Source organism: Enhydra lutris, unplaced genomic scaffold (assembly GCF_002288905.1).
Source record: "Enhydra lutris kenyoni isolate GAN:26980312 unplaced genomic scaffold, ASM228890v2 scaffoldscaffold75, whole genome shotgun sequence".
NCBI classification, from domain to species: Eukaryota; Metazoa; Chordata; class Mammalia; order Carnivora; family Mustelidae; genus Enhydra; species Enhydra lutris.
Window position 1 is genome coordinate 1,397,711 of NW_019154159.1, and position 21,691 is coordinate 1,419,401.

Below are 21,691 nucleotides of genomic sequence, written 5' to 3' on the forward strand. Positions count from 1 at the left end.
GGTGGTTTGCTGTGGTTCTGGCTGCTGTCCCCTGTCTCAGCACCCACTCCCCGACTTCCATTCACAACATCCTTGGGAGCTGCCCGAGGAAATACTGGTGAGAGCGTCTCTCTTCCAGGTCTTGGCTCGCTCTGTAGCTCAGACCATTGATGGAATGAGGATTTTCTTCCTTCTGAGGCTACTACTGTTTGACTTGTTATTAATGGGCGTGTTTTTATTGCCGTTTTACCTGCCGCACATTGTCCTCTCAGATTAAAATAATGATACCTTCGGTTAATAATACCTCGCACTTGGAGAGTTGCTTTCATCCCAGCAGCTCAAAGCCCTCTACAAACATGACCTCATTTGTTCTCCCTGCGCTCCCAGGACAGTGACCCTCCTGCGTTAACAGGCCTGAGAAAAGGAAGCCCTACCCTCATTCCTCTCCAACCAGATTCTCAGAAGCCAAACTATTGACAGAGCATTTCCACCTCTCACGGCCACAGATCAGAGACAGAGGTCTGTTGCTCTCCCCCTCGCTGCCCAGAGTGACCTTACACCCACAGAGCCAGAGTCCCTCCGGCTTGGGGGCTCGGTCCTCCATGCCTTGCCCAGGAGCCCACAGCTGTGATACTGGTACCTGCAAACAGTAAACATTAAAAAAACGTTCGGAATAAACTGCCTTGATAGCCGGGTGGGGGAGGGGGTAGAAAAAAAGGTTTGGCAATTTTGGTGTTTTCAGGACGCTTCTCTTCCTGGAGAAGTTCTTAATTCAGACCCAAGGGCTCCTGCGGGCTGAAGGGCCTCTGCCCAGGTAAATCCTACTACTCATGGTCGTGGCATGCTTGCCACCTGTATGTACTTGTGAAAACTGGAGCCCCACAATGACACTACTTCCTTGTTCTGGGGCTGCTTGTGGCCTGAGCTCCCTGACAACACATGCTGCTGTCTGCTTACTTTTGTTTTCACCTTGCAATTACTGGAAGGGAAGGGCTGCAAGCCAGCCACACTCTAGGGCTCCGCCGGCGTGCACTTCATTATGGCAGAAGAAGCAGTCAAAAAGCTGACTCCTTCCCCTTCAAAATAAACAAACAGGGGCACCTGGGTGGCTCAGTCATTAAGCGTCTGCCTTCAGCTCAGGTCATGATCCCAGGGTCCTGGGATCGAGGCCGCATCAGGCTCCTTTCTCATCGGAGAGCCTGCTTCTCCCTCTGCCTGCTGCTCCCCCTACTTACGCTCTCTCTCTCTCTCTCTCTGCCAAATGAATAAATAAAATCTTTAAAAAAATAAACAAGTAAGCAAACAAACAAAAAGACTAACAAAACGCAACAAGCTCATTATAATGCCCGAGGCCATTTTTCATCAGTACATAATCATAGGGTGTAATTTTTTCCCTTATTTATATTTTATTTTTTATGTGGTCAAGTTTTCTTAGAGACTTACATTTGCTTTAGGCAAAGTCAAAATAGAACCAGGGCTTGCTTTCTTCTAACCTTCTATTCTGCAGACCCTTAACTAATTTCAACATACCGTGGAATTGATATTTCAGATGCAAAAACTTACCAAGTTTTTCAGAAACAAATTCTAACAGTGAATCCCTAGCAATATTTACCTTCCAAACCTCTCTGTCCCTTCCTCAGTCCGTCTAAACTCCTAGTTCTTTCCCCACGCCTACAGTTCCCAGACACAGCCCAGAAGTTCAAATCCTTTTTTTTTTTTTTTTTAAGATTTTATTTTTAAGTAATCTCTACACCCAAGGTGGGGCTCAAACTCACAACCTCAACATCAAGAGTCACACGCTCTTCCTACTGAGCCAGACAGGCGCCCCTGAAGGTCACATCCTTATCCAGAATATGGAAGCTCTGCACACATAAACAAATCTTGTTTTTAAACGGCTGGGGTTGAGAGCCAATGCTGGTATAGAAAGACATTTTTTTTTTTTTTTTGGAGATTTTATTTATTTGAGAGAGAGAGAGAGAGAGAGAGAGAGCAAGGGTTGGGAGGGACACAGGAAGAAGCAGACTCCCCCTGAGCAGGGAGCTGAACAAGAGGCTCCATCCCAGGACCCCAGGATCACTGGAGCCGAAGGCAGATGCTTAACCAACTGGGCCACCCAGGCGCCCCTAGAAACGCTACTTTTAGAAAGATGGTAGAAATTAAAACTTCCGCGAGTTCCGGCGATTTCAGAAAAGGAAAAGTTCCGGGCTTGGCATATTAACAACTGAAAAAGTCACTAATTTTTCCTCCTTGCAACTACGCTTCGCCTATGCTAACATCGGTTTACATCTTCAGAGAGCAAAGTTTTTGGCCCAATAACCAGGAAGAGACTGTTAGGGCTTTGGGGAGGATAGTGACTGAAAGGAGGCAGAAAGCGGGCACCTTGTATTTCAATAACAGGAGAAGAAAAAAAAAGAAGTAGAGCTGCTTGAAAGTTTTTTAAAAAAATAAACAGTTTTGAGAATTGAGCAGCTGCAAAGCCTCTGTCTGTTTTCTATTTTGATCATTCTGCTTCCCGAGATGACCACATCTTTCAGAGGAAATGAGTCAAAGCCACTCTGTCTTGCTTTTCCAGCTGAGCATGTTCAGTTTCAATGAAGTAATGAATGAACTTGGCCGCACCACCCCCAAGCCTACAACAGCAAACACAGGGCCCTCGGCCAATCAGCAGACACTCCAGGTTTTCAAGTTGAGTTCAAACGGGCCCCCGGGAAGCCAATCAGCGCGTGTGGCTCCGCCCCAAACTCCCGGCCGCGACCAACCAGGAGCCGGGACGAGCCAAAACACAGCGGCCGACCAATGCCGAGCAGCCCCACGGCGCCGACCTCCGCCAATGGGCGCGGCCAGGCGAAAAGAGAAACAGTGCGGGCTGCAGGCCGCAGGATTCGAATCGAACGTCCGCACCGGAGCCGGGCGCAGACCGAGCGGCGCGGGCCAATCAGCGGCGGCGGCTCGCGGCCCCCGAACGTTGGACACCGGCCCCGCCCCGCGCCGTTGTTTGTGGTGTCGGCGGCCGCGGGAGCCGGACCGGGACACTCGCCGGGCGGGCGGCGGACGGCGGGCGGCGAGGGTCCGGAGGCCGCGGGCGGGCGGCGGCGAGCGCGAGCCGAGGGCGGCCGGCCTCCCGCGGCCGCCGAAGCCATGTCGGTGAACATGGACGAGCTGCGGCACCAGGTCATGATCAACCAGTTCGTGCTGGCCGCGGGCTGCGCGGCCGACCAGGCGAAGCAGCTGCTGCAGGCGGCCCATTGGCAGTTCGAGGTGCGCGCGGGCCGAGGCCCGGGGGTCGGGGCAGCCGGGGGAGCCGGCCGGAGGCGGCCGGCCGCGCGCGCCGGGACGGGGAGCTCTGTGTGTGTCGCCGCCCGGCCGGCGGCCGCGCGGTGTGGCGTGGGGCGCGGGCCTGGGGGCGGCGCGGGGGGGGGGCCCTGCAGGCGACATCCCTCTCCCCCCGCCACCGGCGCGCGGCCCGGGGACGCCCCCTGACGCGCCGCGGGCCGAGCCGACCGAGGGGACACGGCGGAGGAGCCCGTGCTGGCGGGGCCGGGCCGGCCGGGCGCTGGTGGGAGGGGGGCTTCCCGCCGCGGCCCCGTTAACCGCCTCCCCGCCGCTCTGCTTGTCCGCAGACCGCCCTGAGCACGTTCTTCCAAGAAACCAACATTCCCAACAGCCACCACCACCACCAGATGGTAAGTGGGTCCGGGCGCCGGCGGGCGGGCGGGGAGCGGGGGCGTCCTCCGCGGCCAGCAGCGCGCGGGGGGCGAGGGCGCGGGCCGGGGGCCGCTGTCAGCCGCCGGCGGTGACAGCCATGTTGCCGGGGAGCGCCGCGCCGCGATGTAAACAAAGAGCCAAAATGTCTTCCAGGAAAGAGCGGCTCCCGGCGCCGGCTGGCTCGCCCAACTTCGCCGCCCGGCCGGGGGCTGCCGAACCCTCGAGCGCGGGCCTGTGCCGGGCGCGCTCCCCGGGACCAGCGGGCGGGGCGGCCGGGCAGTGGCCGGGGGCCGCGGGTGGGGAGGGGGCTCGGATGAAAACCACCGTCTGGGGGGCCTGGGCGCCCTGAGTGAAGGGCCCCGGGGGCGCTGGGGGCTGGGGGGTCTGTTGACGGGGAGCCCCCATCAAACAGCCCAGCTCTGCGGGGAACAGGAAAGGGACAAATCCACCCTGGCTCCGGGAGCTAAGCTCTACCCTGAGAGCCCTGCTCCCTCTTTCCTGTTGTTGGAAAAGGGACAGGCCCCGAGTGTGGAGGAGGGTCGGATTTTGACGAGATAAGGACAAGAATTTGCATTTAATCTCAGTGTGTGAAGACACAAAGTACAGGAAACAGAGCGGTTCGGGTCTGGGTGTGCTTTCTTCTCTTTTCCAGGCTGGCCCCCTCGGCCTGAGCCTTTGCCCTCCTGGCCAGTGGGGTGTCCTGCTTTCCAGGGGCACCTGGACCTGGCTTTCACTTCAGAGGCTTGAATGCCTTCCCCTCCCTTCCCCACCCACCCTGCTAGTTACCTATTAGCTCTGCTGGGGGAGGAGGGACTGGGCTCCACCATGGGGATTGTAAAACATTATTCCCCAGGAGATCTGTTGTGGCTTTCTGATTGCATTTTTGGCATTTTTAACACTTGGTGTCCTTACCCATGGCTCTCTTCTCAGAGCTGTTGCCTTTCCTGGAAAAGCTGCATGAGGTTCCCGTGCTGTGTCTTGTCCTTGGTGCCCTGTTTTCATCTAGTTGCAAAGGACGAGTAGAAGGGTCTATCTTGACCTTTTCAACAGCTCTTCACTTGGAATGGCTGATGCTGTATATAAATCAGAAGAGAAAAACATATTGGAGTACAGTGGGAGAACTGTGGGAGCTGCAGGGATGTGGCGGCTAAGGCCAGGTTCCTCCTAAACCGAGAGGGGGCATCTCTAGGAGACCCTCCCCTGCACTTGAACATGGGGAGAGCTCTGGCTCCCACCTTGCAGCAGAGCCTAGGAGCACCCCGGCTCCCAGCTCTCTAAAGAGCCTTGAGGTCCCCTGCACCAGGTTGTAGCCATTCGGAAAAAGCCCAGGGGCTTCCAGCACAGCCATTCTGTGATGCTGTGAAAAGGGAGGCTGACCCAGGAGAACTGGGACTAGAGGTCCCTTTAGACCTCGTTATACCTTCTCTGCAAATCCCAAGGGGTTATAATCTTTTTTTTTTTTTTTTAATTTATGTAAGTAATCTCTGTACCCCACGTGGGGCTAGAACTCAGGACCCCCAACATCGAGTTGCATGCTTTTCCAACTGGGCCAGCCAGGCGCGTAGGGCTTATAATCTTTTAAAGCTTTCCTCAAGGCAGGTTTTGTAATCTTACAAGCGGTGTATCCATCAATACACTACCCATTGCGTACTTCATCAGCACAGTGGAGAATGCCATTCCTGCCCTCAAGGAGTCTGTAATTTTTTGAGAGAATAAATCAAGGAAAAAAGTTAAAAAAGAACAAGAGAACAGTTGTGGCAAGATAGCAACACCAGAAGTGACCCCAGGGCATGAGTAACTAATAAATGACTGTCTGGTAAATTACTGTACAGTCACACGGTTGGAGGCATCTTCCCAGGTGGGGTGGGAGGAGCGTCCGGGTTGAATTGGGGGGCGCTGAGGAGAGGAGTGAGGCCCTGGCTGGGAAGCAGGGTGCAGTGGACATGGTGTGCTTTAGGGCTGGCAAACTCCCCTCTGTAGTTGTTAGAAGCGAGGAGCTGGAGGGGTTTTGCAAGCATCTGGCCCAAACCCCAGCTTTTCACCAAAGTAGAGCGCCCCTCGGAGAGGTTAAGGAACTTGCCCGAGCTCACAGGGCTCGGTGGGCACGGGATGCTCCCGGTCCAGGCGAGCCAGGCCATTTTCCTGTCGGGTGGTGGTTGAGACGGGCTTCACTGGCGTGGCCAACTGGGGAAGTCACGATGCTGTGATGCAATTGGCCTCTGCCCCCACCCCCCATTCATTGTTTCCTGCTGCCGAGAAGTCAGCCCCGGGCTGGGGGGCGGGGAGTGGTGGAGGGAGGAGGGAAGTGGTCTGGGTGGGGCCAGGCCTGCTGGGACTCCGGTGGCCGCCCCTGAGGAAGACAATGGTTGCAGCTCCCCAGCTGCTGAGAGGGCGCTGGCCCAGTTAACAGGACAGATTCACCTCCCTCCCAGTTTCTGGCTGGGATTTCACTGCAGAGCTGTGAAAAGCTCCCTCTGCGAGGTGAAGAGCCCTAGAATCTTGCTCCCCCAGCCCCGTGCCTGGGGGAGGGGCTGGTGTTGCTAAAATTAGGAGAAATTCAAAGAAGGACTCCTGTGGCTTCCTGGGAAAGAGAGAAGCTGCTGTGAGGTCAGAACAGGCTTTGTGCAGGCCTTGCTCTCTGCTGCCTCTTCCCCGTGGTCGTTTGAGAGAGTTCTGGGTGGCACCCCCTGGCCCCAAAGAGCTGCTGGGGGTAGGGGGCGGGATGCCATCCCCCATGTTCTCAGGGAGCGCCACCGTACAGCGCCCTCCTCCAACCAGGCCTTGCTCCTCCCAGCTGGGGTCCCTGATCAGAAAGGGTGGGGGATACTGGAGAGTTTGGGGGAGTTTCCCTTCCAGGGTCCTGGCAGAAAACATGTTGGGGTGCTTGTAAGTACCCCCCCAGGAGGAGGGCTGAGGGGACAGAAGAGGCTGAGACTCTGCCAGCACCCCACCAGTACATCGTGGGGGAGATGTGGGGACACAGACAACCCCAGTCCCTGCTTTTTGTCCTTGGGGAGCCCAGGCGTGAAGTGCAGATGAGTCAGAGTTGGCTAGAGACCGAAGAGCTGGGGTCCGCAGTTCTCAGGGGGCCTCCTCACCACCGTGGGAGTCCAAGCCCAGGAATCCCCTCTTCGCAGCCTGTAGTCTCGGGTGGTGTGTTTTGGTCGGTTGACTTGAGCTCCGGGCCTCCGTTTCCTCATCTGTGCCCAGGCATCGAGATATTGAAGACAGAGCCTCCAGGGCCGCTGGCTGGAGCCGAGTGAGCCCAGATGCCGAGAAGGTGCAGGTCCTACGTTGGCAGAGGAGGGACACCCTTGGGTCTGGCTGCCTTCCTTTGACCGAGGACCTCGGAATGGCTGAGGGCGGATTACGGAGGGAGCCAGCTGGTTTCTTACCCAGACCGAGGCGCTAAGCACCGGTGTCCTGGGCTGCTCTCTTGTGTCCTCACTTGAATCCGACACCCTGGCTTCTGGTCGGACTTAACCCTTTGCTGTGGACACTCCTCTGGGCATCCCCACCCGGCATGCAGGAAACACTCTTTAGTTTTGGCAAAAAAAAAAAAAAAAAAATTGTCAGGGTTTGTCCTTATTTTTTGTTTGTATTGGCTCGGGGTGAGAAGGGTGCTTCTGTCCTGTTGAAGCTGCCCGTGGACTGGCAAATGGGAATGGAGGCCTGGCCAGCCTGGGTGAGCCCCACCCTAGGCCCTGTGGGTCCACAGGGCACGATGGCTGGAAGTTGGGCGCTGTGTGCCCGTCCCCCTTCCCGACACCTGTGTTCTCTCCCAGCAGATGTGCACCCCCAGCAACACACCTGCTACGCCACCCAACTTCCCTGACGCGCTGGCCATGTTCTCCAAGCTCCGAGCCTCGGAGGGCTTGCAGAATAGCAACAGCCCCATGACGGCCGTGGCCTGCTCCCCCCCTGCGAGCTTCAGCCCCTTCTGGGCCTCGTCCCCACCCAGCCACCAGGCCGCCTGGATCCCGCCCTCCTCCCCCACGGCCCACAGCTTCCACCACCTGCACCACCCGCAGCCCACGTGGCCCCCCGGAGCACAGCAGGGGGGCTCCCAGCAGAAAGCCGTGGCTGCCGTGGATGGCCAGAGATGAGACTGGATGCCTCCAGGCGCTGGGCTGGAGCTGGGGCGTGGGGGGGCAGTCCAGGGTCGTGGGGACACAGGAGGGCCGGGGTGGGGGAGGAGCTGGGGGTGGGTGGGGTTTCCTGAAGAGCGCACTGGAAGATTTTATAAAAGAATTTTTGTGGGTGGGGGGGGATAGTAAACTTCCTGAGCCACTTGGGTCCTTCAGGAGTTTGTCTTCAGACAAGTTTTTTCCCTCTTTTTAATATATAACTATAATATATATGACTATATAAATATAACTAATGTTATGTGAAATGAGGCTGGCTGACTGCGGTGTTGGGGTCAGCAGGGAAAGCCCGGAGTGTCTCCTTGGGCCAGCACCCTCTCCTCCACCCCTCGTCCCAAGGCAGGTGCTTGCAAGCCAGGTGGGATTACCAACCCTGAGGGGTCCGCTGGCTGTCTCTTGGAGGTGACGCCTTCGGGAATCAAGAGGACCACCGTGGATCCACTCCGAGGAGTCCCCCAGCAGGGGCTCCCAGAAGCGCCTGGCGGCCAAAGGTGCAGAGGCCCCTGGCCATCACAAGTGCTCCCCACCTGGACTTCGTGGCTGGCTCCTCAGTGGCCCCGCAGCTCTGTCTCTCTCCCGGTGTCGCCTGTCGCCGGCCGGATGTACAGGGCTTGTGCTGAACTAAAGAGCTGGCTTGGGTCAGGGGCTGAGGCTCTGCCTAGCGGGGGTCCTGCCTCTCCCACTGTGTGTCTCACCCGAGTGGATGGCAGAGTGGAGAGCTTGACTTTGGATTTACTTCCCAAATCAATCATCTCACCAGGGTGAAATTTTAATTTAAAAAACTTAAAAGAGACTTTTCTAACTTCCCTGGTTTGCGGTTCCTTTATTTCCTGGGTAGGAACAGGGGTCCCCCTGGGAAGAGGGGAGCGGGGCTTCAGTGTGGAGTGGCTGGTCCGGGTATTCTGATCAGGGGTGTCGGGACCAGGGGGTTGATAGGACCAGCTGGGTCCAGCTGAGTATGGGAGGGAGAGGAGGGCCTGGGTCTGACTGGCTTCTGTGACCCTCTCCCTTTCTTGGCCCTTGTGGTGTGGCCCACCGCAGGCTGGCACTTGGCCCTGGAGCCTTTGTCTTGTCTGCAGTGGGGAAGCTGCTCCCTGAGGCCCCAAGGCATCTTCCCACTGGGCCCGTCCCTTCTGTCCCTATCCTCAGTCCCTGGGGATAGCCTGGCTCTGACTGCGTGTTGAGTGGCCACCCCCAGAGGTCGACCAAGGCTGTCCAGGATCCACAGAGACCGGGTGGTTCCCAAAGGAGCTGGCTTCCTTTCCCCTCCCACCTTCCCCACAGCCTCCAGCCACTGGAACAGAGGCAGTGTTGGCAATTCGTGACCCAATGGGGCCTTTGCTCAAATGATCCTCAGCCAGGTGGTGGATGCTACCTTTTTTTTTTTTTAAAGCTTTTTATTTGGCAGAGAGACCTCGAAAGAGGAAACACAAGCAGGGGGAGTGGGAGGGAGAAGCAGACTTCCAACCCAGGAGGGAGCCTGATGTGGGGCAGCTGGGATCATGACCCAAGCTGAAAGCAGATGCTTAAGGATTGAGCCACCCAGGTGCCCCAGGAGGGATGCTGCCTTGTACCCCGCTGCGCCCTAAGACCCCTAAAACACGTGTGTGCTTGTGTGTGTGCATGTGCGTTGGGGGGAGGGGGCTTGTTCTCTCCGTCCTCAGCAGCCAGAGGCCTGTGATGGACCCTGCTGTAGAGTGGGGCTGGAGGGGCTGGGGGTTCATAGCCTGAGGGGGAGTGACACCTGAGAGGAGCCCTAGGGAGCACGCCAGGCTACCTCGTCCAGCCCGCCCGCACAGCGGCTCCTATGGAGCCGAGCAGAACCTGCCAGCAGTGCCCTCTGCCCCCTGCATGGGATGGTTTCCTCTGAGGCTGGGTTAGTCCTTCCAGTTTTGTTTCCTGGTTGGAAACCCCTGGGCCGCCTCCCGGCCTCACCCCTAAGCCAGCCCACCTGTGCTTTCCGGGGCTGCGAGGGGAAGTCCCTGGAGGGCCCGTGGGCGGCCACGCTGGGACCACAGCCTGGGGAGGGTGGGCGGCCTGGCCCAGGTGCGAGGATGGGGGCTGGCCTCCCCTGCTTGGGGAATGTCCTCCACTCCCCGTCCTTGTCTGGGCGCGGGGGAGGCCTGGGCACGGAGGGCTGGGCTGTCCTGCTTCTGCTCCTCCCTGCCAAGCTGGTGAGTTTGGATTCTAGGCCAGGGACACTGAGCCAGGAACCTGCTGACATCTCTCAGGCTGGGTGAGAAACGGGAGCCGGGCAGGAGCAGAGGGGCTGGAGCTGGCTCTCCTGCTCTGCTTGGGGAGAGAAGGGCGACTGGCGTGAGACCTTTCTACCGGGCCCCCAGGGTTCAAGCTGTTTACCACTTCTTACCCAGCCAGGGCATTAGATCATTGTGAGAAGATGGAGGGGATCTTGGCCCATGGGGAAAGAAGGGGGAAACACCACCCCCGCCCGTAGGGAACACCTGCCCCACCCCCATGATACCCTCCTTTGCCCACACAGGACTGGGGAGAAACCCTCTTCTGGGCAGTTTCCTGCCACACTTTCCTTTCGTGTGTGTTTTGTCACCCCATCCCCTCCCACCTTAAAGCGAGCCTCTTGTGTGAGACATCCCTTCCCTATGTTGGGGTGACGAGGAGTGGGGCTGGGGGCCTCCCATGAGAAGAGACCTGAAGACAGAAAAGCTGCTTCTGTGACTTCAGAGGCCTCGTGGGGAGGGCGGTTCTCCCTCGTCCCCGCCGGGGCCCCAGGGGGGTCTGGGGGTTCATCCCATACCCGCTGAACTCAGCCGCTGCCCCTCGCTCCTCTGTCCCCTCAAACCTGCCAAGACCTTTAGCGCAAAGGACTCGGGATAGCAGTGAACCCTCTTTGCCTCTTGGGGGCTGGTGGAGCCCAGCAGGCTGGGGCAGTACAAAGGCTAGGCCTCCGGGCGCTGGGCACATGGCAGTCCCCTGGCTAAGCCCCTCCCGACACACTTCTGCTCACATTTCTTTTCACTCTTTCTGGGGAGGGGGAAGGGGAGCAGGGAACCGGCCTAGGCCAGGCAGTCCCTCTTTGCCTCTGCAGCAGCCACTCAGGGGTAAGCTGCAGAGGACAGCAACCAGAAACCTTCCCAGGTGGCCGGGGCCCTGCTCCCCGAGGGATGTGCCAGGAACACCCCGGTGGGCCAGGCAACCCTGTAGGCCAGCAGCCTCGGGGTCCCGCGGAGGTCAGGAGAGAGCCCGCAGGGGTGAGAGCGCCTCCTACTGTGGCCTACTAGCCCCAGGCTCTGGGGTCTGGCCTCACCAGCTGCTTTTGAAGCCCCGCACCCTTGGAGGGTAGCTTCACCCGTTTTGGGGGGTGGGGGGTCGTGGTCTCATTCTCACGCTAGAAGTCCAACCTGTTCAACTGAAGGCCGGCCACCCGGACCCGGGGGGTGGTCTGGCGGGGCCTGGCCTGAAGGACCCCCCACCCTTTGACTCCATCTTCCCGAGCCAAGACCACAGAAGTCTCGCTGCCCCAAGCTTCTTCCTAAACATTTATTAATACCTTTGCTCACTGAGCAGTGGTGGACCGCGGTCCCCGGGTGGGCTCCTCGGGCCCCTCCCCGGGGGGCATGTCCATGTGCATCTCCATCTCGCTGGGGCTGGGCGGGTGGGCTGCGTTGGGCTGGGCGAGGCGCCCCTCGGACGACAGGGGTCTGTCTTTCCGTGGACGAGGAGGAGCTGTGAGACATGTGAGACATGGGGGGCTGAGGTGGCTCTCTTCCAGGCCCCACACCCCCCACAGCCCACCTTGCCCGAAGCGCCGGCAGCACGGGGGGGGGGGGCAGAGTGCTGGAGAGGGGCCCGCAGGGCTGCGGTGGGCCGTGCAAGCCCGCACGGGAGCTCCTGAGCAGAGTTCCTTGCTAATCTCTGGGAGTTAAAAATCATCAAGGCCTCCTTGGGTGGCTGAGAGCCTGGCTCTTAGGTAATGTTTCCTCTAGTGATACAGGGGCTGTTGAGGCGCTGGTCACACCAGCAGGTGCAGGAATTGCTCCTAAGACTGTCCTCTCCCCTCCTGCTCCCCTAACATTTTAGGTGTCCTGAGGGTAGACAGTGGAGTGCCAAGGAGGGGGGAGCTAGGTGCCCCTAAGAACACAGTCACAGCCCTGCACTCTGTCCCCCACTGAATCGTCTGTCGCCGCCTGCTCTGCCTTGTGACCAGCATAGGTTCCGGAGGCTGACAGCTTAAGTCTGAATTCCACTCCTGCTGCTTCCTAGCTGTGTGACCTTGGGCGAGCACCTTAACCTCTCTGTGCCTTCGTTTTCTTAGCGGTAAATGAGGCTCACAGTGGTCCCTGCCTCTTCATGTTGGTGTGAGGATTAAAACCGGTTCGTACGTGTCAAGACCCTCACAGTGCCTGGCTGGAGAGAGTAAGTAAAGGCGAGGTGCCCTGACTAGCGCCATCACTCCTCTCTGTTTCTGCTTCCTCTGGGCACTCACTGAGTGCTGGGACTGGAATGGGTGGTAAAGGGCAACTAGGGCTGGGTGTTTAACAGGGCTGGGGGAAGGGGGGCAGCCCTTGACCTCCTATAGGCATCCACAAAGTGTACGAATGGAACTTTTTACAGGAAGAAGGGCAGCCCCTTTCGTTAGATCCCCTTTCTTGGGTGCCCTGACCCTGAGCAGCACCAATCCAGGGCCCCGCTTTACGAGCAGATGAGGAAACAGGTCTGGATGCGGGGGTGGGGAGACTTGCTCACAGTCACTTGAAGGTGATCTGGCCTCGTGGTGATTCAGGCCAGTGTCCCTCTCTGGCCCCCAGGGGTGGCTGGACCCTGGGGGACCCTTAGCCCCCAGACTTTTAGTTAGGAGTTAGCCCCTTGGGGGAGCACAGGGACTCAAGGGACCGTCCAGGCCTGGGGGTGAGGAGAAGTTCCTCCCCAAACAAGGTCGGACTGCGCCCACCAGCTGCTGCACAGAGCTGACCACTAGCTCCAGGAGAGTGAGCACCTGTGAGCGGAGGCGGGGGGGACTTGGGCCTGGAGCCAGAGCCCTGGGCTACAACCCTGCTCCTGTTCCCTCTCCTGGGAGATGGGGACAGTAACAGCATCTACCCCCCAGCCCTGCGACATAAGAAGAACTCAGTAGGGGCGCCTGGGTGGCTCAGTGGGTTAAGCCTCTGCCTTCAGCTCAGGTCATGATCTCAGGGTCCTGGGATCGAGCCCCGCATCAGGCTTTCTGCTCAGCAGGGAGCCTGCTTCCCCCCACCCCACCCTCTCTACCTGCCTCTCTGCCTACTTGTGATCTCTGTCAAATAAATAAAATCTTAAAAAAAAAAAAAAGAACAACTCAGTAAAGATGGATTTTTCTCCCTTCTCCCTCCCATCCCATCTCTCAGCTCCCAGGCACTTCCTCTCCCCAGGGAAATAAGCGCAGAGACCAGCCATGGGCAGGAGGGGGGCCGGTGGGCAAGCAACAGAGGCCTGGGGGCAGTGGAGACCACCTGGAAGGCCGGAGGGAAGCTACCTGGGCTGTTGCCAGCCAGCATCTGGGCACTCTGAGGTCTCGAGGGCAGCTGGCCGTTGTCGCTGAGGGACTGCTGCCTGTGCACATGGGGCCGGGATTGCTTGGCCTTGTGCTTGGTCATCCCGGAGATGGAGGCTGGCGGGGGATGGCGAAGGGGAGGGTCCATTCTGAGATGCTGAGTGGGAGCTCTGTGGGGACCCATGGGGATGGGGAGAGGGCTGCAGGGCCCCTGGTCACGACCGCCTCAGTGGGGGGCCTTCCCAGTTGGAACTAATGGACACACCCCTTCTAAGCACTCCATTCGTTCCCATGTCCATCCGTCCACCCACCCACCCACTCAGATATGCTCTGAGGACCTACAGCCGTGAGCTCTGTGCCTGGTGCTGGGTGAGTTCTGACCTGGGCTCAAGTTCAGGAGGCCAGGCGGCTGGACAGGTGCACGCGAGCTCTAAGAGCAGGTGGGGCTTCGGGAGGGGGTGGGGAAATTCAGCAGGTGGTGGGGGGCTGAGGAGGGGCACTTTGAGTTTTGAAGGAGGGGTAGGACTGGGTCCTGGCGGTGCTGCGAACAGAGGCTGAGGCAGGCAAGCCGATGAGGCAGCACGAGGAGGAGGGCTGGCGTGAATGTGTCACGGGGCCATGACGTCCTGGCTCATTGGCTGAGACTAGACAGCTGTCCCCGACCTGCCAACACTGACCTGGGGCTTTGAGAGCGTTTGGAATCAGGGCAGTAGCAGGAGGAGGCACCCAGGATCCAGTGGCCCCATGGCCTTCCAGGAGCTGGGCAGACCCTGAGGGACTCCTGAGCAAGGAGCCTGAGGAGTCTCTGGGCCCCTGGGACACTCACTGTCTTTGGTCAAGATGCCGGGCAGCCTTGTATCCATCCGTCCCTTGTAAATATGTCCATCCAAGCCCAAGATATCCACCTCATCATGCTGGGGGGCGGGGGAGGGATATCCATTACCACGTGGCCCTTAGAGCATGCCCTCCGGTCCTTCCTCCATGAGGTCGGTGGCACCGAGGGACGTCCTCCCCCGACTCTCAGAACCCTCCCCAAGGCTCTGGCAGCGGCAGGGCGAAGGGAGGGCCCGTGGTGGGGGTGGCAGGGCTCGCTGGGCAGGAGGCCCAACAAAGCCGGAGTACCAGAGGCTCTCAGAAACAGCCTCCAGGCAGAGGGCTGGTCATCCACCCTTCTGGTGACATTTTCCAGAATGACTTGAGAACGTGGGGTCCTGTGAGGGCCCTCTGTCTTCACTCCCAGGCAGCACCCCAACCTTCATGGCGATCTGGACCTCCTCGGTGGGGTACAGGCCCTGGGACAGGTGCTGTAGACGGCTGCGGCGGTAGGGGTACGTGAGGGTGTGGCTGCCCCCACAGCGCCGGGGCACGCTCGAGTACACGTAGTCGGCTGTCTCCGGCACCCTGTGGTGAAGACGGCAGCGTCACCGGAGCCAGTGTCCCCCAGGACCCAGCTATGGGGGGGCCAGCCAGCCGGGGATGGGACAGCTGTGTCAGGGGTCTCCAGGAGCCAGGGCAAAGCAAACTCGCTGCTGGGCCACCCTGAAGACCACTAATACCCTCTTTCTCCTGCCCGCCATCCCCCTTCTTTGGCAGGGCGTTCCCCAGCAGTGGAGCAGACACTCACAGGGCTGTGGGTGGGCAGAAGCTGAGCCCCGCGGCCAGGGGCCCCGTCTGTGTGGTCCTACCGTTTGTAGCAGGGGGAGCTCAGGCACTGTGCCTGCAGCAGCTCCCGGATCATCTGGCTGCTGGCCCGGACTGAGCCTCCGAAGTGGATCTGCACCTTCTCAATGTCCATCAGCATCTTGGAGTGCATGGTGCGCAGGCGCCCCACGCTCCGCTCCATGTGCGCCAAGTCGCCCCGAGGGAAGGCGGTACCGCCCAGCTTGAGGCTGTGGGGCACAGGCGGGTGGGTAAGGGGGCCATGCCAGTTCGAGCCCACACTCAGACCCAGGCCCACTCCAGCCCTTTATCTGTGCCCTTTTAAGCAGGACCATGTGTGGGCAGGAGCCCTGCCCATAGCACCCCAAGGGACCACAGACGGGGTGGGGTGGAAGCCGAGAGGGGGAGCAGCCCTGCACACTTAGCCCTCCCTACCTGGAACCCTAGGGGCTCCAAAGTGCAGTTTGAAATCATCCTTATCGCTGAACCCTCAACCTTGGGAGATGGAAATGCGGTGGGGAGGTGGGCAGGAGCCCAAGGAGTGTGCATTATGTCCCCACCTCCTCCCCCAACAGCCACTGAGCCTACCCTCTGGCTGGGTGACATCAGACCCCTCCCTTCCTCCCATGCCGGGGCTACTGAAGCATCTGGGGGTGTGAGGAGGTAAAGAGGTCCCCCGCCGGCAGCCTCAGCAGTGTCCCACCGGGACCCCCAACAGGGACTCAAAGGCAGGTGATTACTAAATAGGCCTCCATTCTTCCCCTTATTGGGAAGAAGTGGGGGGCTAGCCCAGAAATTACTCCATACCCCCCACTGTCCAACCAGGAGGAGGAGCCTCTCCAGAGAGCCACTCGCCCTCCAGCCTCTGCCCCGTCTCCCCTGCGAAGCCCCGCCCGGGAGCCCGCTGCCCCGTACTTGCGGCTCTGCTGCCGGACCTGCTCCAGCTCGAAGATAGTGTAGGGGCGGGTGGAACGGTGCCCAGGCAGGGCTGGGCCCACAGGAGTCACCGGGATAAATCTGGGCAGGGACAGAGAGAAGAGGACGGTTGGAGCGTGAGAAATCCCATTCCTAAAGCCAGGACTCCACAGCCTACGTGCCCGAGGAGCCCTCCCGTCCAGGGTGTGGCAGAGGGAAGGACGGAGGGCTAGCAAGTGGTGAGGCATGTAGGAATGGACCCGGGGGAGAGGAGACGAGGAAGGACAAGTGTTGGAGGCAGGTAGGGAATGGAGGAGACGCAGCACAGCTGTGCCCGCCCCCGTGACAGCCACCAGCTGGGGTTTGCCAGGTGTGGGCACTCACTGTCCAGTCACAGCTGTCTCCAAGGGCCGGTCACAAGAGAGGCAGTGGAAATGTGCCAAGAGCTGCCTGTGAGGAGTGGGATACACGCAGAGGGTGAGTGTCCTGCCCGGAGGGTGGGGAACGGGAGAGATGGAGAACACAGAAGGCCTTGGGCCCTCTGCAGGCCTGGTGGGCCGGAAGCTTGGCTCACCAGGGTGGCAGGTCCCAAGCCACCAGAGGCAGATCTGGTCCCTGTTCCCTGGGGAACCACCTGCTTTGGGGCACCTCTCCAGCACCCACCTGTGCCAACCGAAAGCCAGCAGGGTTTCAAGGGGCCCCTGACAGAGGCCCTGTGTGAACCTCGAGCGCCCTCTGGCGGCCAATAATGGAAACCCGGGGATTCAAGCCTGCCCCAGGGCAGACCAGGGGACCCCCCTGGAGCAGGCTTGGCTCTGGGGACTGTGGGCCCATCCCCGCCTCCGAGGCCCCAAGGAGCACACCCGTGCCAGAGGGCCTTAGCCTTCTCTCCTCACCCTTTCTCCAGCACAGGAGGAACCAGCCTAAGATGGAAGAGCTTTTCAAGCTCTCAGATTCTGTCCCTGCAGCTACGGGATGGTCCAGTGGGATCAGCCTCTCCCCCAGAGCACACTGCGCTCGCTGGTGGGAGCTGTTCCTCTGGGGACCCCCCTCCCAGCCCCCCGCTGTGGTCCGCACCCCACCTCCGCATGGCCGCTGCCTCGTCCGCCTGGTAGAGGGGAGAGCGCTCCTTGAGCTGCTGCCTCAAGGACTTCCAGCGGTCTTCCAGCAACTTCTTCACGGGGTCCAGCTCCAGGCGGTCCAGCTGCGGGTGGTGGTGGGTGAGCAGTAAGCGCTGGGAAAGCCGGGTGGGGCAGGGCGTGATCTGCCGCCTCCAGACAGGAGCCACTGTCTGCCCTCACCTTGCTGTCCATCTCCACCAGGAGCTTGTCCAGCATCTTCTGCCAGTCCTGCTCATGGCCGCTCATCTTTGCCACCAACTCCTGCATCATGTGGTTCAGCTGCTCCGTGGTGGCATCGAACTGGACACGGCTCACTTTGGCCGCCAGGGCGCTCTTATCTGCCTTCTGCCCGGAAGAGAGGAGGGGGCCCCAGGTCGGAGAGAGCCGTGGCAGGGACCCATGGCCCGGACATCAAGCCTGGACACTGAGCTCCCCCTGGGCTCCGCTCTACTCCTGGCCTTTCAAAGAAGGACCGGTAAGACCTCGAGGGACACAGGGCGGCTCTTCTGGGCCTGGCCCGCCCTTACCACGTCAATCTCCATCTCCAGGTGCTCCCTGTTGGCCTTTTCCTTCTCGAGCTTCTCTAGGCCCTGGTACAGCACCTGGGAGGAGGGGGAGCGGAGAACGAGGAGCCAGGATGGCAATGGCCTCGCACCCCACCCCACCCCCACCCCAGCCGCCCGCGGGCCCCTCACGTCAATGTCCTTCTGCTTCTGCCGGTGGTCTTCGATGAGGCTGCTGGTGGTGATGTAGAGCTTCTCACAGTCGCCCTGCACCTGCAGGATGGCGCTCTGGACGTGGCCCAGCAGCTCTTCATCCTGTGGCAGGAAGCACAAAGGCAGGCTCCCTGGGGCCGCTGCCTGGTGTTACTGCCCCGCCTGGGCGGCCCTTAGAACATCGCCCGGAGGCTCCTGGCTGGTTCAGGTGGTGAAGCGGCTGCCTTCGGCTCAGGTCATGGTCGTCCCAGGGTCCCGGGCTCGAGCCCTGTGCCCGGCTCCCAGCTCAGCAGGGCAGTCTGCGTCTCCCTCTCCCCCTGATCGTGCACTCTCTCTCTCAAATAAATAAAATTTTTAAGAAATCACCCAGCAGGTAGGCCAACTTTGGGTCCCATTCTGGCTCTCCACACCGCCCCCCGGACCGTGGGCAGGCTCTCTGCTCTGTGTGTCCCCCCACCCTGGCATGTGAGCTTCAGCCCCCACCTCCCCAAGGTCCAGCCTTGAGGGACCTGGCCCCCCGGAGGGGGTGCCCAGCAGAGGCGATCGAGGTTCCAGAGTGGTGTGCTGCCCTGTGGCTCCTGAGAGCTGGGGTGTGGGCTACTGTCTTCCCACCTGCCCTGAGCAGGATCTCAACTCCAGAGCCTAAGAGGCAGGACTCAGGGACTCTCGACTCTCCCTGCCCCCACCAGCAAGACTGCCCTTCGCTGGGGAATTGGGAAGGGGGCTGGAATACTGTATACTGTGTCAAGGAACCTGCTATGCCAGTGTCCCCCGAGGCACATGAATGCACGGCCCCATCCCCAGGGAGCCAGGGTTTCACCATGGTCTCAAGTCCCCAGAGCTAGTTTTGCTCCTGCCCTCGCTGTGACCCAGTGAAAGGACCAGGGACTTGTGTGGGGTCCGTAAAGGACTCCACCGTGGCAAGCTGGCCCTGAGGCCAGTTAAGCACCATCAGCCACTCCCAGGTCTGTGGGTCTCCGGGCTGTGGCTCCCCGCTGTGGGGCACAGGAGGCCACGCCAGGAGGGGGGCCGGTGGGAGTCACCTGGCTCTGGAGCTTGGCTTTCTTGGAGGGCCGGGAGGCAGCCAGATTGTTGACCATGTCCTGAAGCTGCTCGTAGCGCAGCACCAGCGTGCTGACCTGGTGGCTCAGGTCCAGGCTGCAGGTGGGGCAGGTGGCCTCCGGGTCAATCTGGCCGGGTTCCAAAGTGGACAGCGCCTTGTGAGGAGCCATGCTCAGGGACAGCAGCGTGGAAGAGGAGGCCAGCATGTTCTCGATGATCGCCCTGAGCTTGTCCAGCTGGGTGTGGGCAAGAAGGCAGGTGCAGAGCAGTGAGCGAGGCACGGCCGCGATCTGTCCAGACGGCCAGCCCCCGTGTGATTCAGGCAGTCACTGCCCCTGCCAGGGTCTCACCGAGCGTGGTGCACGTAGGAGGCACCCAGGGTCCGTCTGTTAAGTAGTGAACAGAGTTCTCAGCGAGTACGGCCCTGATCCTGAATAAAACCCTTACAGGACGGAGGTCTCTGGACCTTTCTCTAGCCAGCTCGTTGATTCAGAGTGAGGACATGTCTCTCTAGCTAAACCCTCGAGTGGTGACATCTGTGAGTCCACCAACACTTATAGGAGCTTGACGATGCCCAGACACAGCTCTGGGCCCTCTGCTGCTCACACATGCTCTGTCCCCAGCCAGCATTCGGTAACAAGAAATCAGTGGGACGGGTGCTACTTCTGTTGCAGGGGTCTCTCCTGGTCTGGGCGGGAGCAGATGCCTTCCACTGGCTCTCCTGCCCTCTTCTGTTTCCCACAGTCCCTGTGCATCACCGCACATGACGGGTCCCGGGTTGGCACCCGGTTCTGCGTCAGCCAGTCCCACAGCTGTGGGACCTCTTGCCTGGCTCAGAGAGGGGCTGGGCCAACCGAACCCCCTCTCTTGGAAGTGTGTAACATCGCGGGGCCGAGGCAGCCCCTGTGGGCCATGTGCGAAAGTTGGCTGGGAGCACGGTGGGAGGGAGATGTGGAGGTGTTGGAGAGAAACGGGTAAGGACAGGGACACAGAAGCACAGGTGCGCACAGAAACAGACGTGAAGGACGGAGCCCAGGCAGCCCTGGCCAGACTGCCCCCTTGGCCTAGAAGTTCAGCCTTTTCCAGCCTCCCCCCACACCGATGTACTTTCAATCAAGCTCCCCTGTGCCTGAGCTCAGTGAGACTCCTGCTTGCTCCCAGAAGAACCCGCACTCTTCTGAAGTGTTCGTAAGCGTGGCAGAGGGCCCGTGGGGTAAAAGGACGGACTGATTCTCTAGAAGAGAGGAAGGTGCCTCCCCAAACTATGGGCTTTTCAGTGGAGTTGTGAGGGGTAGTAGGAGCCCGCTGGGTAAGTGAGGGTGACAAGGACATTCTGGGATGAGGAGCAGCGTGGGAGAGCAGCTGTGTATTCAGAGGTAGGAAGCGGAGACGGCGGAAAATGGGGAGAGTGGAGGCCGGTGCCCTGAAGAGGCTGTGGTGGGAGCCGGGCCTGCCCAGTGGGGAGTGTGGCTCCCGGGACAGCCCTGGAGGTTGCTAAGCTTAGACGTGAGCTGTGGACACAATCTTCTACTCCTAGAGCCTCACACTGGACAAGTGGCTTTGGGGTCAAGACATGGTACATGCTGGTGGGGTGTGGGAGTGGCCCAGAACCAGGCCTCTATCCCCGAGGCACTCCTGATGTCAGTCCCCGTGGCCCCGTGGCTTTTCCTGTCCGGTCCTCCTGCAAGTACTCACAGGGCCGGTCCTGGTCCGGACACTCTTCAGTGGGAAGAGTCTGGGATGACCGGCGATAGCATCACTCAAGATTTAAAGGCAGACGCTATCGGAGCGCCTGGGTGGCTCAGTTAAGTGTCTGATTCTTGCTTTCTCCTCAGGTCATGATCTCAGGGTCATGGGATCGAGCCCCGAGTCAGGTTTCACACCTGCACAGAGTCTGCTTGTCCCTCCCTCTGCTCCCTCCCCCCGCTTGTGCGCTCGCTCTCTCTCTCTCTCTCTCTCTCTAATAAAGACGTAAAATCGTAAAGGCAGACACTAACAAGAGGCTGGAAAGACAGCCCACAGAATGGGCGAAAGCGTTTGCAGACGGTGTGACCGCTGAGAGTCTGGTAGCCCCGCCCTCCACGGCCGACTGAGGAGATCCTGGTCTCACCTGGTCCTGCAGGTAGAGGGAGGCTTCGGAGACGGAGTGCTCCATGCTGACCTTGCCCCGCTCTTGGCTTTCCCTCAGCTCGGCCAGTTCCTTCTCGATGTCAGCCACGGTAACTCTGAGAGACGTGCAGAAGAGACGGCCTGGCGCCACCACCCATCCCAGGGTCTGGGCCCACATGTCCCACGAGGGACACACGATGCGCACCACGGCTCTTGGGCCCACCCCACGGCAGGCTCTATCTAGGGAGTCCCGGGTGCTGCTTGTCCAGGAAGTGGGTGCCCACGTGCCGACCTGAGAGGTTTCTAAGGGGTGGGACCTGGCCCCACTGTGAGAGGGCCCTGAGGGGGCTCTGACACGTGCTCTCCTCCAGCTTCTGTCTGGGGACAGAGACTGCTGCTGCTGGACTGTTTTTTTATTGTTGTTTTGTTTTGTTTTAAATTGTTTTAAAAGATTTTATTTATTTATTTGACAGATAGAGATCACAAGCAGGCAGAGAGGCAGGCAGAGAGAGAGAGGAAGGGAAGCAGACTCCCTGCTGAGCAGAGAGCCTGATGTGGGGCTCGATCCCAGAACCTTGGGATCATGACCTGAGCCGAAGGCAGAGGAATTAACCCACTGAGCCACCCAGGTGCCCCTGCTGGATGGTTTTAAGAATCTCGGAAACTTCTACCAGCCACTTGAACTACATATGGACACCCTGAAGGGCAGACACAGCCAGGGTCAAAGACAGGGTCCAGTTCAGACTGTGAGTGAGCCAAAGGCTGCCATCACCT

At 59.8% G+C, this 21,691-nt stretch overlaps 2 protein-coding genes across 3 annotated transcripts in view; one reads left to right on the forward strand and one right to left on the reverse strand.

Annotated features, from left to right (window-relative positions):
* The first annotated feature begins 3,045 nt into the window (after positions 1-3,045).
* On the forward strand, positions 3,046-8,635 carry LOC111160336 (UBA like domain containing 2). Of its 2 annotated transcripts, none has more exons than XM_022523375.1 (3): positions 3,046-3,237; positions 3,600-3,662; positions 7,470-7,869. In XM_022523375.1, the coding sequence occupies exons 1-3, from the start codon at positions 3,118-3,120 to the stop codon at positions 7,788-7,790; spliced, it is 504 nt and encodes a 167-aa protein (XP_022379083.1). In that variant the 5' UTR covers positions 3,046-3,117; the 3' UTR covers positions 7,791-7,869. The 2 variants fall into 2 exon arrangements, with proteins under 2 accessions (XP_022379083.1, XP_022379082.1); XM_022523374.1 differs by having other exon boundaries at positions 3,064-3,237; positions 7,473-8,635.
* Positions 8,636-9,385: 750 nt separating this feature from the next.
* Positions 9,386-21,691, reverse strand: part of LOC111160270 (glutamine rich 2) — a 33,498-nt gene continuing 21,192 nt past the window's right edge. The window contains exons 13-25 of the mRNA XM_022523209.1: positions 20,919-21,033; positions 18,790-19,044; positions 17,726-17,848; positions 17,558-17,632; positions 17,211-17,375; positions 16,992-17,113; positions 16,294-16,359; positions 15,910-16,011; positions 15,021-15,224; positions 14,589-14,736; positions 14,156-14,249; positions 13,318-13,452; positions 9,386-11,531 (exon numbers count right to left, since the gene is read on the reverse strand). Of these exons, the coding sequence (XP_022378917.1) occupies positions 11,362-11,531; positions 13,318-13,452; positions 14,156-14,249; positions 14,589-14,736; positions 15,021-15,224; positions 15,910-16,011; positions 16,294-16,359; positions 16,992-17,113; positions 17,211-17,375; positions 17,558-17,632; positions 17,726-17,848; positions 18,790-19,044; positions 20,919-21,033 (1,774 nt within the window). The 3' untranslated portion in view covers positions 9,386-11,361. The remainder of the gene's footprint in view (positions 11,532-13,317; positions 13,453-14,155; positions 14,250-14,588; positions 14,737-15,020; positions 15,225-15,909; positions 16,012-16,293; positions 16,360-16,991; positions 17,114-17,210; positions 17,376-17,557; positions 17,633-17,725; positions 17,849-18,789; positions 19,045-20,918; positions 21,034-21,691) is intronic.

What these genes read in the sequence shown, in the direction of transcription:
- LOC111160336 (XM_022523375.1), top strand. Translation starts at nt 3,118, where the DNA reads ATGTCGGTGAACATGGACGAGCTGCGGCACCAGGTCATGATCAACCAG. An exon ending in CGGCCCATTGGCAGTTCGAG is followed by an intron (nt 3,238 to 3,599) that starts GTGCGCGCGGGC and finishes GCTTGTCCGCAG; the next exon opens with ACCGCCCTGAGCACGTTCTT. An exon ending in GCCACCACCACCACCAGATG is followed by an intron (nt 3,663 to 7,469) that starts GTAAGTGGGTCC and finishes GTTCTCTCCCAG; the next exon opens with CAGATGTGCACCCCCAGCAA.